Source organism: Anarrhichthys ocellatus, unplaced genomic scaffold, assembly GCF_004355925.1.
Source record: "Anarrhichthys ocellatus isolate YVR2014 unplaced genomic scaffold, GSC_Weel_1.0 scaffold153, whole genome shotgun sequence".
NCBI classification, from domain to species: Eukaryota; Metazoa; Chordata; class Actinopteri; order Perciformes; family Anarhichadidae; genus Anarrhichthys; species Anarrhichthys ocellatus.
Window position 1 is genome coordinate 394,063 of NW_022280183.1, and position 13,382 is coordinate 407,444.

The 13,382-nt window shown below is 42.0% G+C and overlaps 1 protein-coding gene across 3 annotated transcripts in view; it reads right to left on the reverse strand.

The window, feature by feature from the left end:
* The window catches only part of abca2 (ATP-binding cassette, sub-family A (ABC1), member 2), a 47,718-nt gene extending 34,939 nt beyond the window's left edge, over positions 1-12,779 (reverse strand). For 2 of the 3 annotated variants that reach the window (XM_031877877.1, XM_031877875.1), the window contains exons 1-5: positions 10,497-12,779; positions 9,715-9,717; positions 4,294-4,405; positions 2,536-2,699; positions 628-749 (exon numbers count right to left, since the gene is read on the reverse strand). In XM_031877877.1, the coding sequence (XP_031733737.1) occupies positions 628-749; positions 2,536-2,699; positions 4,294-4,405; positions 9,715-9,717; positions 10,497-10,656 (561 nt within the window). In that variant the 5' untranslated portion in view covers positions 10,657-12,779. The remainder of the gene's footprint in view (positions 1-627; positions 750-2,535; positions 2,700-4,293; positions 4,406-9,714; positions 9,718-10,496) is intronic. The other variant, XM_031877876.1, reaches the window with a different exon arrangement.
* Positions 12,780-13,382: the final 603 nt, after the last annotated feature.

Here is a 13,382-nt window from a genome sequence, read left to right on the forward strand (position 1 = left end):
CACACACACACACACACACACACACACACACACACACACACACACACGATATAGACATGAGTATAACAACAAGAATGCTAGATGCTGCTGAGAATCACTCATTCGTCTTGATTCTGTCTCTTTCTGTCATTATCAGAATAAAAGGCTGGTGTAAGAGCACAATCCCCTGGTCGGCAGAGCGGTGGTGCTCGTTTGTGTGCGTCTTTTATTCGTTTTTTCTTGGTAGTGTGTTGAAGACTGCTTGGAGAAGGAAGACTGGGGATGAAGTTAGTGTTAGTCAAGGGGATTTTGGAGGGTTGTTTGGTTTTTCTTTTATGTTATCGCCTGCCTTCGCCCAACGTCAGCTGGAATTGGCTCCAGCTCCTCTGTTATCCAAGGGGCCACTTGCAGTTATGACCTATAACCTACAGATCTGTCTATGTATGGATAAAGGGAAGGTATATCTGGACCTGTAAAAAATATGATTATGTACGGATGTGCTTCAGAAGAGTCAACGAGAGTGTATTTGACTGACTGTTCTCCTCTTGGCTGTTACAGTAATATCTTGGGTTGGACTCATGTGGATTCAGTGTTCTTTATAAACATCACAGTGACTATGAATGTGTTAGTATAGTATACGTGACTCACCTCCCTGAGGCTGACTGGAGTGTTGAGCAGCAGGCTGCTTGTGGAGTTGGACAGGGAAAGGTTTGTGACCAGGAACTGCTGGAAAACAGTCTGGTTCCTCAACACACTGGCCAGCGTGAAGCCTGCATCCATCCATCCAAACACACACGCATCATTTCACATTGAGCTTTCTGTTAGTAAATGCATTCTTTATTTATTAAAAAAGAGGTATCCAAACATACATACATCAAATAACCTCTTATATACAGTACACACAAGTGACCCCGAGGAATGTAATTTAATGATGAAGTGGACGGCAGACTATTGGTAGCAAACTACTTAGTTCTAAGATTCAGTCTTTCTGGAGTGGTATTTTTGTTTGCATATCAAATACTATAATATATATACAGTATATATAACTAATTCTGAGTTAGCCTCTTGGTAAACATCTTTGATACATTAAAGATTTGTGGTCAGAACTTCAGCGTGATGTTTTTTACAGAGTGACTTTGTCCTCCATCTTGTACTTGGAGTCACTTTAGGAGATCTTCTCAAGATCAACTCAAGTTTATCAGACAAGGCAGAATGAAAGTGTTTCTCTGGGATCAAGGTGAAACAATAACACACTATATACTGTATATATATATACACACAAACATCTATGCAGTACATAGGTAGGGCTCAGTAGTCTCTGAGCCCCGACACCTGAGATGTGTGGAGTGCAAGTTAAAATGGTAAAAGCAGTGTTTAAATAGTAAAAACAATACATCTTCATCTTGAAATAAAGTGTCTGCAGCGCTTACAGAAGTGTTGGCTCATTTGCCTGCATGGCCAGTATGCAGAAGGAAAACAATAACAACCAACACTGATTTCTGTGTACACATGGGCATGTGAGTATTGAGATAAGGTGAACCTATCCTCTGATGTGGCTCACAGGTCTGCTCAGTTCAATGGAAGCAGGAATGAAACCACACATTCAGAATAATCACACTTCATTGGTTGAATGTACATATGTGGCAGTCATTGATTTAACACTCGGAGAGGGCAGGATAAAGGGTCAGATAAAGGGTCAGGTCTTTGTTGTGTTAGGGTTTGGTTATGCCCTTAAATGGAGGATTAGAACTTGAGCATAAACATAGATTTCCAATAATTCTTCCCATAATCTTAAAGTCATTCAATGACATTCTTTAATTCATTTCTACATTTCTAAATCTGTGTGAAACAAACATGTTATTTACCTACTGTATATATTATTTGTGTTGTCCTCAACAAGCAACACTTTGTTTTCTACCTTTCTGAATCCTGTTTAGTGTGATATATATATATAATATATATATATACCTGTATATCTACTACGTCACTTCTATAACATGAGCCCCTTGTGAACAAAGGTTTGTTTACCAAGCGAGCACTTCAACAAAAACTCTTTAACACAAAGAGGAGTGACAATTTAAAAACACCAAATAATTTGTACTACTTCTTTGCTCCCGATCATCTTTATTTCATGCATTGTTTGTGATCCCAGATGAATGGTGGCCCACACAGCCTGCAGCTTTGGATAAAACACAGATGTTATTTTGGTGTCAGCTGTTGATGGAGAAGAGGCGTTCTGTGATTTACACTGAACAGAGAGAGGATGATACATTTCTTGAGTTTTGATTAAACTATGGGCCCTCTCTTTGCAGTAACATTCTGTATCAGCAGAGCATCCCATAATACTCTGAACACAAACTACATAACATCAGGACTGCTGATGTCTTTTCAATCCTCCCTTCTCTGTTGCAGCCTACATTTCCATTGGCTACTCTACGTTACCGTTGGAATGTGAGTGCTTGACGAACTCTTACATCTTACAATGGTGAATGGACTGTACTTGTATATATGCACGCATGTTGTTAATATTAGTTAAAGCATGGCTACATGTCAGACCTTGACTGGTGTTGAAGTTGTAGTCCGGAGGTAAACGGGTGGAACTGAGACTCTCCAGGTGCTGCTGCAGGGTCTCGAGCTCTTGACCCAAACCAGGCCGCTCAGGCGAGAAGAGGCGGTTCTGTTCAACCACTTCACTGATCCGCTCCAGCAGCTGGGTCACACTAACAGAGAGAGATTTAGGCTTTTAAACTGTTGTAAAACTGCACTGAAGAAGAGACATCGTTCGTCCTTTTTCTCAAGACACAGTACACTTACAGATCATTGGCATTAGCAAGCAACGACTGGAGAATGACTTTTATTATTGTGCATGTTTAACTGGTGTTAAGATGTTTAATTCTTGTTGATATGGTGAGAGTCACGTAAAGGAGAGAAGGATAGAGCAAACAGTGGAATGAGGGAGGGAAAGCAGAGTGAGGCAGCTGAGAGGATGGACAGTGATAGCACTTTCATCAAGCTTCTCTGAATCCCGAATAGGATCACACTGAAAACACAGGACTAAAACAGTCCTTAGCATAGGGGGAACCAGCTAGCCTTGGCTCTATTCAAAGGTAACATCTATTCTGCTCCTCTGAATATTTGAAAAGCTTGATTAACGTCTTAAATATCGGATCAACATGAAGAAGTCCTTTCGCAAAATATCGGCCAGGAAACAGGAAACCAAGTCCGATACTGGTTCTTGCATCACTGTGGCTCAGGGGATCAAGTGTGTGACAGTGTGTGGATCAATGAGATACTGTATACATTACAGACATATAGGTACATTCAGTTTACTACATGGACATTAAGAATGGCATTTAAGAGTTGCTAGTTGGCTGCTACACTCCAAATACTGTTACTAATCTGTTAGAACAGTTTTCCTGTTTGTACTGTTTGGTTACCCTGAATCCAGGTGCCTTCTCCAGCTGTGCCAGCTGTGTGTAGAATATTCAAGATGTTGGAGAGGTCAATGTGCGATCCTCTGCCAACACATTAGTCTGAGCCGGTCCAATCACAATGAATAAAACCTAGAGAAAACATGCAGGGTGCTCTGCCTCTGCAATCTGCACGTTCACTGTCCTTTTATCTATTTATTGATTGTTTTATCATTATTTCCCACGGCTGCTGTACCCTGGTGTACAAAGGTTGTACTGTCACTGCTGAGCAGCAGTTGTGAGCCTCTTTGATGAAGGATCAGATGAGGAAGTGATGGAGCGTTGTTGTCGGGTTGGTTTTGGTATTAAGCTTTGTGGTTACCGGTTTGGACAATGGACCCTTTGTGGACTTTGGACAGGAAATAAAACACATGCTCATACATTTGAACTTTAAAACTAACATGTTATATTCGTTCTTCTTCTCATTGCGCCCTCTTATGCAATGGTGTCCAGTTTCCGTCACAATGTAAGTAGCAGAAATAGGCAGTTCAAGAATGTGCACTTGTATGTACTTGATTGGGCATGTTAGTGCTTTGCTTGGTGGCGACAAGTTGTGTTGCTGCAATAGAACCTGGTTCAACTTTTTTGCATGAAGACATGGTTTTGTCACCATGTCGGGTCCCTTGTGTTGGCCTCCACTGCTGCACTGACAGACTGGCTCCATTCAAATGAATGAGACGGTGACATTTTTATCACACAGAGCCAAAGTCTTTCTGAACATGGCCTCCGCCTGATCTCAGTGTTTGCACAGAAAAAAGGAACAAACAAATCATTCAAGACAAACAACTGCTCTAAAAAGACAAGTTATGAGACTGATAGGTGAGTGCTGATAAAATCTACTCACGTGGAGTTCTTGTACTGCAGGAAACCAAATTCATCCCTTTGTCCATCTGGGCACAGCGACTGCATGATGGGAATGATGCCAGCCGAGGTGAGTGGGGCTGCGCTGTAGAAGGCTGGACATGAGGGAGGAATAACGGGGACACAGAGAGAAGAACAAAACCACGGACAAAGGAGGAGAATGTGGCAAAGAAATACAGAGGATACAGATGGAGAAAACGAGGAGTATGAGGTCCAGACAGGACCAGGAGGATGACAAAGCAGAGGGAGAGACACTGTGTTAGAGTTGGAGAGGAAGAGGTGTCAGATGAGCCGCCTCGGAGCAGCAGCACAGCAGCTGATGACCAGAGAGGCTCCACATGTCAATGCTGAACACACAGGCCTCTCATCATGCTGTTGCACATGATGCTTTTCCTCATCTGTCTCTAAGTGCTGGCTGGACAAGCTGGACCAGCTCTCTACCAGGAAGAATAGAGACTTCAGCTCAACCAGCAGCACAGTAACCACGGTTACAGTAACCACGTTACTGTGCTGCTGAAGCGTGTGTGTGTGTGTGTGTGTGTGTGTGTGTGTGTGTGGCACTGTATATAATCAACCACAACAACCTGACACTCTCTTTGTCATGCCATCCCTATTATCCCCTCCTGCCTTTCAGAGGAATGGAAGAAGAGGATCATCAGGTGTGTACAGAGCTAATTAATGACACTATATATAACACCAGTGCTAACCCTTCTCTGCTGGCCTAAACACAATCACAAAGTTATAGCTATTTTATAATTGAATCATTTTTCATAAATACACTACATGTATTATCATTATTTTTCCCATTATCTTATTTTATCATTGCACGGCTACAGTCTTCCTCAGTTGCTCTGCTTCCAGCACAGCTTGTTTTAAGGAGAGCTTTTATCCAATCAGATTCAGCCTCTATGTCTCTATGTAAGGAGAGAGGCCCGAGGTCCTCTGTAGACTTTGCAGGTTAAGTGAATGGGGACGATATTGTTGATTGTCATAGTCTTCAACCAATCAGATCTTTAGTTTGACATGTTGGGCGTATTCTTTGACGTGCCAGTGGTACCCAGGTAGCCTCTAAGTACGTCTGCATTAACGTGCTCCGTGATTGGTCAGTGGGCCAGCGTGACTTTTGTCAAACAGAAAGCTAGCTAGCAGATCTTAGTATTTAGTAAGAGTTCAGGTTGAAACATATGTAAGAGAAGTTATGAAATATTTTGTGTTTTGCTTGGTGTAGATTCTTTTTTTACCTAGCTGTGTTTTTTGAACACTCAATGGCTGAAGGAGGAGAAACGGATTTCTCAAGAAGGACATTTCCAGAAAAACTGGAAATCATATCAAAGGGTCGGTCAACCCCTGACCCAGCATGGAAAAGGATTTGTACGAACGGTATTTCTGGCTGACAGCAGCGGAGAGTACCACGTAGCATTGGCATTATCCCCAACAGAGTATGCCAAGGCATCGTGGCTGCAAGTCAAATAGAGACTCAGTTGCCTGTTTCGTGGATACGCTGCAGCAGGAAATAAATAATGGATTAAAAATATTTGTGCATTGGTTATCGTAGCAGCTGGGCAGCTCGTTAGGCACTTTAACCAGCACCTCTGCATGCAAGGCAGTATTACTGTATTATCACTAGCAGACAGTAACGGCCGTAAGATTGGTGAGTTAAGGAGTCAGCAGGTATTCAACAGGTATTCAAAGGTGTTTTGAGAAAGTGTGAGTCACCACGACAGGTCCTCGGGCATGCATCCATAACTGCACACCCAAAATATGATGCAGTTTGCTGCATCAGAATGCGAGATTAGCTGTGGACAGACGCAGAGGTGCACTCACTCACTCACACACAGGCACACAGGCGACGGATCGCAATAATAATAATAAGACGGCCTCACAAGCATTTATTAATTGATAATTCAACAATATACAACCTCATAGTTGGTTTAAATAATGGAGGTGGGTCTGTGAGGTACCGGGAAATGTTGACATGTAGATAAATTCAGTTCATTGACATCTGTCCTCTCTGACCAGCATGCTGTGGACTTCACCAAGGCAAGAAGGTGTTAAACACGAGTCAGAATCCATCACTGAGGTAAACATGAACTGTAGAGAGACAACGTTGAGTACACAAGCCGCTGTATGGAAGAGTTACATGGAATGAACAGCAGTTTGTTAAAGTCAGCCAGCTGTTTTCACAGACTCAGTCAATTACACAAGATGTCCAACTGACTCATCAAATCATCCAAACACACACAAACTACACAACAAGACACACACTGCACATTTAAAGTCACAACACACAGAGACATGTAGTAGAGAAACACAATACAGTGAAGGCCTGTTAGAAGCTGTTTAAAATGATAAAAGAAACAATGTAAGACCAGATGTGTCAGGGCTGAGAGAACGTAACTCACAGGGAGAGGTATATATTAACTATGTGAACACACAGATACCGTTGTAACCCAGGTCATTTAGTCATTCAGTGGCTCATAGTACTTAAAGAATTGTAGAAAAGGGAACTCACTGGTAGGAAATATTTTTTGCAAATTACAAGGTGGTACAAAACAACAACAGGCAGGTATGAAGTTAAAACAGCACTTAAAGAGTGCACTGCTGCTGAGCTGCATTCCATTCAGCTATCTGTGACGGAAGCATCAGTCGTTTTATCAAACGCCCCGAAAACAACACAAGCCACCAAGCATCATAATAACTGACGGGAGCCAAGTCAGGTGATGTTGCTGAAGCTAAAAGTGTCACCAGACCACAGCGTTGTTAAATCATCAAACTGTGATATTTAATGGGTTTGGAATACGGAGAGATCTTACATAGCTTATATATGTTGATCTTGAGTTCATGGAGCAACATATTTTGTTGTTTAATTCGGAGACGTTTTATATGGTTTGTACTGAAGCAAGTCGCCAGGAACAGCTGGCTGTGAGGCAGATTTGGTGAAATGAAGTTGCTAATAGGACTGTAAACAATAAGCGCAGGTAAAGGAAGTCTTGGCCCGGATATCAGCTACACCGGAACCCCAGAAATACAGCCCCTGTCCCCTGGAGGCTTACCGTCGTCAGACCAATGGCTTCCAGGATCGCTAACACACGTATGCCCTAAGAGCCCAAAAAGTATGGAAACTCAAGGAGGAAGCCTTAAAAAGCCTTTTACTGTATACACACAGTGAGCACTTTCATTGTGTCGAATGGTGCACTGTTGTAGAACATGATTCAAGATTCAAAGATGTAAAACATACTCATGTTACTGGATACGTCCCGTGAAATGCTGGGGTGGTAGAAGATGTGCTCAAAGGTTAGTGTGCAATAATAATAATGATATTGATCAGTAGAATTCAGTCTGCTTAGCAAGTTTGAAGACACGTCTCAACGGTAGGACACTGCGTTTCAGTCCTTCACAGCAGTGCAGATGGATCATCGACCCATGGTTTGGTTTCTGGTTTGTAAATATAAGCCTGATGCGACACGAAATGCGTTTGTAGAAGTTCAGCAGAACTTTTTTAAGGTCCACCTTGCCAAAATCCCCAATCAAGACAAGGACAGGGTCTGGGTACCTGGTTCAGTGCCGGAACAGAACCCCGTGCAGCTCAGTGAGTTCTACGTCAGCACATGGCACACGGCGGCGGATGACAACAAAGTGAACTCCCGGGTAAAGCAGAATGCACGCCATATGAATAACACACAAAAAGACGGAAAACTGGTGAATTAACTCAAATCCAATCTTCATAATTATGGAGCGCTCATATCTAATTGGTGGATAAAGGAGATAAAACAATGTCAGAAACAATCCCCATCCCCGTGGTGGTTGGCATCAATTCCATCATTCTATCCATTGGTAATCGACTACTTTAAAGGAAGACCTTACAGACCTTTAAGATTTCTTTCTAATGAGCCACTGAGTGACTGAAGTGTGCTGGTTTTGGAGGATGGCCTCCCTTGATACATATAGATCAGGGTGAGGTAAACATATAGTGTACATGAACACACAAGCACAGAACAGGATTAACACAGCCTGGTTAAGTTAACCAAGAGATCAACATGTCAGTGATGTATCATGTCAGCCAGGATCAGGTGTGAGGGTAGAGTTAGCCTTCGGGGTGATGAAACTTACACACTGGTGCATCCAACACGTTGAGAACATGCATCACGACAGGAAAGAAAGAAACACAGCCGAAAAGAGAGGAACAAAGAAAGAACAGCAGACACAAGACAAAGGTGAAGTAAAGCAACACAGACAAAAAGCATCAAAATAAAGTGTTCAGGCAACAGCACTGAGAACAAACTCCATCATGAACACAGATACACTCAGGACAGTGACAGACGACTAACAGCTGAATAAATGGCACAAAGGATACAGCACAGTGAGAGGCAGAGCACATGTTTGTAACAGCAGCAAAGAACATGCGTTTGCCTGTTTCAAATGTGTGACAACACCGCACAGAAGATATGTAATATCTTTATGACAGGCAGATCTATAAACATGAGTCAGCAGCAGTGTTCACTTTCTGTATTTAATACAACTAAATAATGCAAGTTAAGGCGGAGGGAAGCCTGTATACTGTGCAGTCCTCTACCATCCATCTCCTCATCCCTCGCTTCCCTCACTTCCTCAGAACCGTCCAAACAGCTGCACACATTCAACATGGATTTACTCATTTCTTCCACTTTCTTGTCATGTAACACTCCGGATAGTTTGGTGTTTTCCTGAGCTGGACATGTGCTTTGCTGTCTGTGTGGCAGCGCAGATAGTCTGAGAATAAACGTTTCAGAACCTGTTTCTATGTGCTGCCACTCTGATGATGTGATCAACAACAAACTAAATACTTTCAACACATGTACGGCAATAATGAAATAAATGGTGCATTAAAGAGACTACTTCAAGTTTGAAGTTTTTATTTGTCACATACTCATCAGTCAGCATTGATCTATGATTTAAAACAGCTGATTCTTACAGTATCTGATGTCCACAGCTGCTCTATATATCCTCGTTGTACTAATTTGTTTTTCTATATAGAAAAGTGTTCATATCTACACATTGTGTTTGTAAAACAGGTTCATTATGAGTACTTGGATCCTTAACTTTACCAGTGAATTACAGAATTGATTTTAAAATGATTGTATTGATAAAGCACTGCTTGGACTGTCACCAGGTTACATCTCTGAACTGCTCATCCTCTCTTTCACCTCCTGACCCCTCAAACCTAGTGACCTATCACTGTCCTCCCCCCCAGGCGCCCCTTAAAGACCAACGCTGATCAAGCCTCTTCAGTCGTTGGTCCTTAATTGTGGAATAGTTTGCCACAAAGAATGATATCTCACCCCTCCATCGATACCTTTAAAACCTTCAATAAAGTCAGAGGACCCTTCTCTCTTATTAAGCCTATTATGAAGACATGCCCGTCCACACACTTTGTTTTGATTGAATGAGTTCTGAAAAATCAGTTGGAGATTTATTTCAATAAAAAGAAGATATCACAGCTCTAAACAGATGAGACCAAACATGCATTTTGTGCCTTTCTTCCATTTTACCGACGTAAAAATCAGTTTGGTCCTTTCCTAAATGAGGACAAGCACAATTTGGTTGTATAGAAACTAAAAAGGGCTGCAAATCCTCAGCAAATGTCCCTTATAACGCATCTGTTGGAGCCATAGTGTAGTTTTGTTGTTTTCTTTTATCTTTGAGGGAAACACGAGGTGAATTTAGACATGCAGTTCTGACATTGAACACAGGGTGGCGCATTAACCTAAAAGTGCATATCGGTAAGTGCCATCAGGTGTGTGGACGGGAAGCTAACACTTTTTGACCGTGTCAGCGCGGCTTGTCAGCATGTTGTCTTATCCTGTCGTGTGGTATCCTGTGGTTTTCTGTTACTAAGCAATTAAGATGCACTGATACAAGTAAGATTGAACGATGCTGATTTAATGATATGGTGTCAATGTGCAACGGAATAAATGGATCAACGGATGGAGAGAGATAGCGCACTGGACAGGGATTTGTTTGTGGCATAGAAAACGCGTCCGAACAAGTTCTCCCGTTCGCCCTCCAGTGGCTTTAAGATCAAATTGGATATTTGTTAAAGTCAGTACACCATCCCTTAGTTGATATTATCAACATGTGTATTTATTGTGACTGAGTACAGTGGATATCATGTATAGGATCCGTCTGTGTTCTGCTGTGTCTGCCTACCTTCCTTGACAGGAATCGCTGGCTTCTTCTGCCTCAGACCCAGGAGGATGAAGAAGAGGACCAGCGGGATGAAGATCTCAAAGGCCAACACCCACTGAAAGAACAAAATAGACCAGATTATTTCCAATAAAACATGGCTAAATCCAAGTCCAGTACTCATGCAGTGATCCTGCTGCAAGGTGGACTTCAGTCAGAGTTCTTTACGTGAGACTCCTCGTCAGGTCCCATCTCCTGCTCATGGATCTCACTGTGGAGTAGATTGAGTTTGCCTGCTGTCACAGATCCATTCATTACATCAGGGAGGGAGTGTGAATGAAGCCGTCTGGTATCCATGCGGTATCTACAGGATGCCACTGCAGAACCCTCTCCATAGAGTAGTTCACATCCTGCACTGTTTGCAGACGCTTCCTTAGTGTGCATATAAATCACTATGAAGACGCACAGATTTGAGCATGTTTACTGACTACTGCACCCTCTGTGCTAATACACACACCTCCTCACTGGATCATGAGCTCACAATTATATCTGATCAATATCACAAAGTACCGTGTGAATTCAAACAAAAAGGGCTTCCTCTGCGGTCCTGAACATATAATCCTTTTTTATTCCTGCTGTAGGAAAATACTGTCAGCAGCTCAGAGATCAACGAGCCTCTCAGCTGGACACACAGCAGGCTCCCAACACTGCCATTCATAAATCACATTTAGGCTGGAGAGGAGGTGTTCTTTTGATATTTAAAGATAGCAAGTCAGTTCAAATCAACCACAGAGTGATGAGTCTGCCTGTTCATAGATTGTTCAGCATTAGATAACCTCATCATTACAATCAGTATTTTAGAGCATATTGAAAAACAAGAATCATAAATATGAAATAGAAACTTACAGTAAACAATATGAAAAAAATATGTGTCGCCACAGTGCTTCAGGCTACATCATCATTGTTGGTTCACGCCTTGCGTCCACACTACAGCGCCCTCTTCTTCTTCTTACAGTTTAATCATCATAATGTGTAATAACGTTTTACTGCTGCGGTTCCAAGACACCACCACAACAAGTATCATCTTTAGTTGTTATGTCAGACTATAGCCCAAAGTTCTTTGCTTTAAGTGTTCTTGAAGTTCTTTAATTAATAAATGGAAAGCAAAGTTATATTTGTCTCCTCCCCTTTTCTTTGCTGATCTAAAGATGATCCGATCCGTTGCACCACAGTGACACACATCAGAGTTACAGACAGCTCCACACAACTGAATATTAAACAGCTGCCAGACCTCCTCCTGTTGAACGTCTATTGATTTTCATGTCTTAGAAGACCAAAAGCAAACGTCTGATGTGAATAATAAACGGCAGAGTGCTCTGTGAATGTGTCTAATGCTGCAGATTTACATGTTGGAGGTCAAACCTTCTGCAGACACCATCTCACCATCACTGCTGCTTCAGCTTCGTTCTTTCTGTTTTAGATGCTGCACAGAGGAGAGTGATCCAATGTTGTGTTTAGAGCTTGATCTGATAACCCCCCAACACAGCACCAGCACTTGAGATGCTTATTACATCTTGCAATATTTGATCTACTAGTTTTAGCTCTATCATTTCATTAATAACTCGATCCTGGATGGATGATATATACTGTAAATATATAAAACCTGTCTGATTGTCTGACTGCTGGTGTTTCTTGACCAGTGAGATAAATCCACTGACAACACATTCTCAGCTCATCAACCAACATAAGCAACATGCTCAGTCATCATGTGCTGAGAGGATAGATAGAGGTGTAGTCTCAGTCTTCTGCTCCACATAACACACAGTCAGGTTCAGGTTTAAACATGTGCAAGTAACTAAAGTTATAAATAAGTCAGTGATCCCCTTATACTAGCTGAAAACATGACACTTTTAGTTGTTCTAACTAATAACCACAACCTGTAACTGTCCAACCTGAAGATAAGATAAGCAGCAGGAGACATTCAATGATGATTAAATGTATCTGATGCATTGAAATAACAGCTGTAGCCTCCTGTCCTTTATTGGGTAAAGTATATTTTTCATTATTAAAACATTATTTTTCACAATTAAACTCAAAATCTTGATATTTTACCTCACAAACAATCAGAACAGACACCGGCTTCCTTCCTTACAGAATGAATGTCTGTGATTGTAATTACACCACGGCCACAGAGGAGAGTCAACTCTTACTGGCTGGTTGAGTGTCTTACCCAAGGACACAAGGACACAAGGACACATGGACACATGGACACAAGCACACAAGGACACATGGACACAAGGACACAAGGACACATGGACACAAGGACGCATGGACACATGGACACAAGGACGCATGGACACATGGACGCATGGACACATGGACACAAGGACACAAGGACACAAGGACACATGGACACAAGGACACATGGACACATGGACACATGGACATGGCCTAGTGGAGCCGGGGATCGAACCGTCGATCCTCTGGATGAAGGACGACCATTAAAAGCAAATTTTATACCAAACTGGGTAATCACTTTATATTGGCTGAAAACATCACTACCTGATTATGCAAAACATAACCATATAATAATAATCTGCATTATTTCATTCTTTGTTTGAAGATAGAATGACATTAATACTGCTAGGGGGAACAACATGTTCACTCACACACACACACAAAATAAGACTTTCTACTGGATGTGAACACATGAAACCAGTTTCAAGTCAGAGATGAACAACTGTGCTGGTAAGAACTTCATGCATCATGCATTCACCCACCTACACACCCTAACTGTACTGTCCATTAGCAATCACAAACACACACTCACGTTTGCACTATGATGCAAACATGTCTCACCCTGGCACACACACACACACACACACACACACACACACACACACACACACA